Source organism: Saccostrea echinata, unplaced genomic scaffold (genome assembly GCF_033153115.1).
Source record: "Saccostrea echinata isolate AGI-Se365-2 ecotype Australia unplaced genomic scaffold, CSIRO_AGI_Sech_v1 ptg000023l, whole genome shotgun sequence".
NCBI lineage: Eukaryota > Metazoa > Mollusca > Bivalvia > Ostreida > Ostreidae > Saccostrea > Saccostrea echinata.
The window spans coordinates 5,235,271-5,240,628 of record NW_026889772.1 but is presented as its reverse complement, the minus strand read 5'-3'; the positions used below and the strand labels follow the sequence as shown (position 1 = coordinate 5,240,628).

General features: G+C 33.8%; 1 protein-coding gene across 1 annotated transcript; it reads left to right on the top strand.

Annotated features, from left to right (window-relative positions):
• Positions 1–3,954: 3,954 nt before the first annotated feature.
• LOC133191622 (beta-1,4-galactosyltransferase 4-like) lies at positions 3,955–4,742 on the top strand. The gene is made up of 3 exons (XM_061327369.1): positions 3,955–4,109; positions 4,229–4,351; positions 4,643–4,742. The coding sequence occupies exons 1-3, from the start codon at positions 3,955–3,957 to the stop codon at positions 4,740–4,742; spliced, it is 378 nt and encodes a 125-aa protein (XP_061183353.1).
• The last annotated feature ends 616 nt before the right edge of the window (positions 4,743–5,358 follow it).

The following is a 5,358-nucleotide window of genomic DNA, read 5'->3' as shown; positions in this document are numbered from 1 at the left end:
AAGTATGAATAGTTGGAAGATATAATTTTGTTACAAACTTTTCTCAGTCTATTAGTTTGTGTTACCATGAAAAAAATAAATGGGTTGACTTGCTGTTGATTTCCTTGGGAGAATGAAAATGCTAAAAATAACGAACAGTCGATCCCAACAAACCTACAAACAATACAAATTTTCGAACAGGCATAATGCACGGACCCCTGGAAATTTCAGAGATGGGATTAGGTGCTTAGGAGGAGTAAGCATGCCCGGTTGAGCGGTCACATCCTCCTTGAGTCCTATTGTATTGATCAGATAGACGGAATAATCCGTAGTAAAATTTTGTAATTTTTTTTTTTTTTAAATCTAACGAGCTAATAATTTTGTATGAAATATATCTGTCAAAATACATCAATGAAAGTTTGTATTTGTAAACAAGGTCATTATAACGACCTTAGAATTATCGAAATGCTAACTTTAAATGAGGTTGTTGAAATCCATGTAACATAAATTTATTTGTCAGTAGTCTGCCTCGATTTAAAAATTGATTGTATTCATGGCAAGCATGGCAGACTACCGTATAAGTGGAATTTTTAGCGAGACGCAAATTTAGCGATTTGTCCTTAAAAATCAGTATTTAATTTTAGCGCGAAGTAATACAAAGAGAACTGTAACCTCTAATGCGGAATAAATTGTTAGCGGTATTTAATTTTAGCGAACTCAACACCCTCGCTAAAAATGTCAATATTTAATCCTCGCTAAAATTTCTGCTTATACGGTATCTGGTTCTTTTTTTTCCAGTTGACTTGGACATATCGATTCGAAAGTTGCTGTTACGTAAATATGTTCTTGTAAAATACTGTTATTTTTTGCATATATATTTGCGTATATATTTTCATGTTTGATATACATCTTTGAGGCATTAATATGTAAATATTAAAGGTGAAAAATTCATGCACTACCTTGCTTTTATTAATCAGGTTCGTTGATAACTTTTCTCTATTATATCCCGCTCTCGTCATACCTGGTGAGATTCGTTTGTACTGATACCTTAAGTGTAAAAATTGCAGAATTTCAATGTGAAAAAGTGACCACTAACTAATCACCGAGGATATTAACATTGCGTTTTATAATAAAGATTGCTTTCATTCGAATTGTGCGACTTGCTGCAAAATGAATGTAACTGTAAGAAATAATTGCGTGAATAAGTATCTCTCCTGCCAAACTTTTTTGAAACTTTGAAAGATGTTCCCTTGATTATATCAAACAGCTTTCTGTGTAAAAACTGGCCCCAAGACCATATACTGAGAATAGACTTAAGTCAAAATTTTGATTTTTAATATCTTGAGTTTTATTTCATGTATTTGCTTAAAATTTTACAATTTTATATAACATTTAAATTCAAATATATGATGAAAATTTTATTTTTATTATTATCAAAATTATTTCAAAAGTTACATTGCTTTGAAATTTGACTTAAGTCTGTTCTCAGTTTATGGTCTTGGGCCCTGGTCTCGGTTAGAAAAAAATTATCACTGTTTCCATGGTAGCAAACAAGCGGAAGTTATGTTAAAAATTTATTTCTTTCCTTGAAATTATATCATCACGCATACTTTTATTACTTATTAGGTTGACACTGACTGTTTACAGAAATCAATCTCAAAGAAGAGCCGAGTCGTCTATGAGATTGACCAATCTGACATATTTCTGTAGACAATCTGTATAAACCTGATAAGTGAATTATTTTTCTCGAGGATAATAGTATGTGAAACATACACACAAGTCAGGTAAGTATCTACGATTATGAAAGGGGAATATGGAGCAGCCCCCAAAAAACGTGAGGGGGAACTAGATCTAGAAGTTTTTGGCAATTTTTCAATGCAAAGACATGGCATAATTTCCACCACGCTGCAACAAAAAGCGGGGGGATGCACTACGTTTGAATGATATAGAATCTACAGTAAAAGACTTGTGCTTAAAACAAGGGGAACTCTCTCTCTCTCTCTCTCTCTCTCTCGATCTCGACCGACCGACCGACCGATCCCCACATAGTACCATGGACCTGCAAAAAAAAAATGATCAAGATGAATGAACAAACCATATTTTAATTCTGTTATAAACGTATTCAAGTTTCCATGTAAGCTCCAAATATCGAGTCTCGATATAGCAAATCAAAACAAAATGGGCGGGGATCAGACTCACAAGCTCTGATTGTAAGTTACGTAAAATATGATAATGAGCATGCTCTACGTATGAACAATTTCTAAAACGAAGTAAGTTATTGAAAAACAAGTTGATGAAACAAGAATATCAGTTGTCTCGTTTAAAGTCATCATTTCTTAAGTTCTATGGTCGATGCAATGACCTTGTCAGCAAATACAATTTATCATTAAGTCAAATGCTGACTGCCTTTTTTCATATTAATTGTTAGGCTATTATTTACACACTGAATTGTCGACGGATTTTCCGTTATTTCCCGATCTTGACAAGGAGCACACGGAGGGTGTGACCGGTCGGCAGGGGATGCTCACTCCTCCATGGCACCTGATCCCATCTCTGATATCTTAGAGGTCCGTGTTTGCTCTGCTCTTATTTTGTATTGTTTAAAGGACTTTTGAGCTCGAATACTGTTCGTTATCTCCACATATTTCATCATGCCTGGTCCCCAGAAAACGACTAGAAAAAAACAAGACAATCAAAGCATCACAAGAAAAGGTTAGCAAAAAGATGGCTCATCCAAAGAACATGGGCCACAAGATGTGATATGCAAGTCATAACCGTACAAAATATGACATGCAGATCTAAACTGTGCGATCCTATTCTGTCTAATCATAAACGTTTTTCCTTTCTCGTTTGGGCGAATCTCGACTCTGCTATCACTTGTGATGCAGACTCAACAAATCTCCCGTCATGACTAAAAAGGACCGAAACTCTAATTTCAAAAGAAAACATTATGGAAAGCTGTTTCCGTTATAAATCATCTCTACTATCGAAATGTAAACGGAACACGTAGGCCATATTGCAAGATATTAATTCTTATCTGCCGAACATAGCCGGTAGTCACGTGTCGCGTTTAGTGCGACATGTCAATCCGAGGGAAAATAATATTTCAGTAATTTCCCAAGTTTCATGGGTTTCAATTTTAAATAGGGCTGTTGTTGCCATTAAAATGAAAAGGATATATTTCTGTAGGTTTAATTTTTGACAGAAATTTCAATTGGTAGTTGCTAAACTTCCTTTTTATCTCCATATTTGCACCAATTGCGTCATTTCGCTGCCAAAGGAGTAAGGGGCAGTTCGGGATGATGTAAGTTATTGCTTCAATACCAAATTTTCTTGCTATAACTTTTGTTGTGTTTATGTTTGAAAACATCATTTTTCTTTGCTAGATAAAAAATCAATTTTATAGAACTGTAAGCATTATTTTCAGAGAGCAACAGGAGAGTCGATATGAAACCTTGTGTAATGGCAGAATGTCGCACAGGGAAATTCCACGTTGAACATGGCATTATAGAATCATGTAATATGATGTATTGCAAGAAATCAAACTGTCATCAAGTCAAATGTCCAAAAACAACAAACAAATCGAACCCTACTGGTTATACAATCGATGATGCACAGCTTCATGCTTATGGACAGAACTGCACTTCTGTTTCTTTTACTTCTTCGAGAAACATGGGAATAGTTGGAGGACATTGGATACCGATAAAATGCAAACCGACACATCGTGTTGCTATTATCATACCTTATAAAGATAGAAAGGAACATCTTTGCATTCTTCTAAAGAATCTTATTCCTATTCTAATAGCTCAACAAACAGAATTTAGAATTTTCGTAATTGAACAGGTACAAGTTATTTTTATTTTTCTGGACTGATTTTTCACTCATATTTATTACAATAGAATGTGTTTAAAAACAATTTTCAATTAAAGCAATATTTTTTTGTAGATAGGAAATATATTTAATAAAGGAAGGGTTATGAATGCAGGTTTTCTTGAGGCGGTGAAACTATTTGACTTTTACTGTGTTTTCTTCCATGATGTCGACCTTATCCCTGAAAATGATAGGATTCTTTATAAATGTGGAAAACAACCACGCCATCTATCGGTGGCAATCAATGAACATGGCTACAAGTAAGATTTATTCCTATTTTTTACTCTCAATGGTGTCATTTGAACATATATAACATGATAAAAATCAGACTGCGCTTGATCTATAATTATACTTTACAAACTCTTGAATTCTGATACAGGTTGATGTACAGCTGGTTAGTGGGTGGAGTGTTAGGATTTAGACCACACACTTTCCGTAAAGTTAACGGATACTCCAACATGTTCTGGGGCTGGGGAGGGGAAGACGACGATATGTACTACAGGTGAGAAGTGCCATTTTATATCGATCCATAGATTATCTAGTAAGTGAATATGATGATTCATATCGAATGGGAAATAATTATGCATTAAAATCAATAGTATTTTGCTAAAATTCATTTTAAAATCAACAGTATTTTTGCTAAAATTCATTTTTCTTTCGATGGAAAATCAAAATAGATATTATTTCAAGGTTTATGCATCCTTCTACAGTCTAGTCCTTTAAAATATATCATTTTATTTCAGAAATGAATAATTCTTGATTCTGTAACCTGTATTATTATCGTTATTTATAGAATGACTCATTTAAAACTCCGTGTAAGACGACCTCCTAGATCCATTGCAAGATATACAATGATACGTCATAAGAAAAGAGAACCATGGTCGAAAAGGTAATCACAATTTTACTGCACAAGTCAGAATAATTATAGTTAACAATTACCACAATAAGGGGGGACTGATTTAAACAGAATAATAACATGTTTGTCAATCAACAATCGAAGTTGCGAAGTTTCAACTTTTTATGCCAAATAAATTTATGTGTGTTCAAGTTTTGACTCCTGGAGCTAGCCAGACATGGATTTAAAATTTTGCATAGAATAATTCCTGCAATTTATTCCAATACTTTTTTTGACATAAAAGGAAGGGATGAAGTTATAAGATAAATGTGTTTCAACATTTCGTAGGGATCCAATGATTGATAGGAATCAAAGATGAGGGGATACGTCGATTATTATTGTCAAATTGATTTTTATTCTCTATGTAAGAACATGGGGTCAACATAAGTCATCTATTCAATATTAATTTGTGATAGAGATAAAGAGACAGAAAGATAATATGATTGAAAAAAGCATTATGGCCTATTTCTCTTTTAATGCTCCTTTACTCCTCCATGGCACCTGATCCCACCTTTGATGTTTTAGAGGTCCGTGTTTGCTCTGCTTCAAAATTTGTATTGTTTAATGGACTTTTGAGATTAAATACCTGTTCGTTATCTCCATATATTTCATTA

Coding starts and splice junctions, on each gene's coding strand:
- LOC133191622 (XM_061327369.1), top strand. CDS start 3,955: ATGAATGCAGGTTTTCTTGAGGCGGTGAAACTATTTGACTTTTACTGT. Junction 4,110..4,228: donor ATCAATGAACATGGCTACAA/GTAAGATTTATT, acceptor ATTCTGATACAG/GTTGATGTACAGCTGGTTAG. Junction 4,352..4,642: donor GACGACGATATGTACTACAG/GTGAGAAGTGCC, acceptor CGTTATTTATAG/AATGACTCATTTAAAACTCC.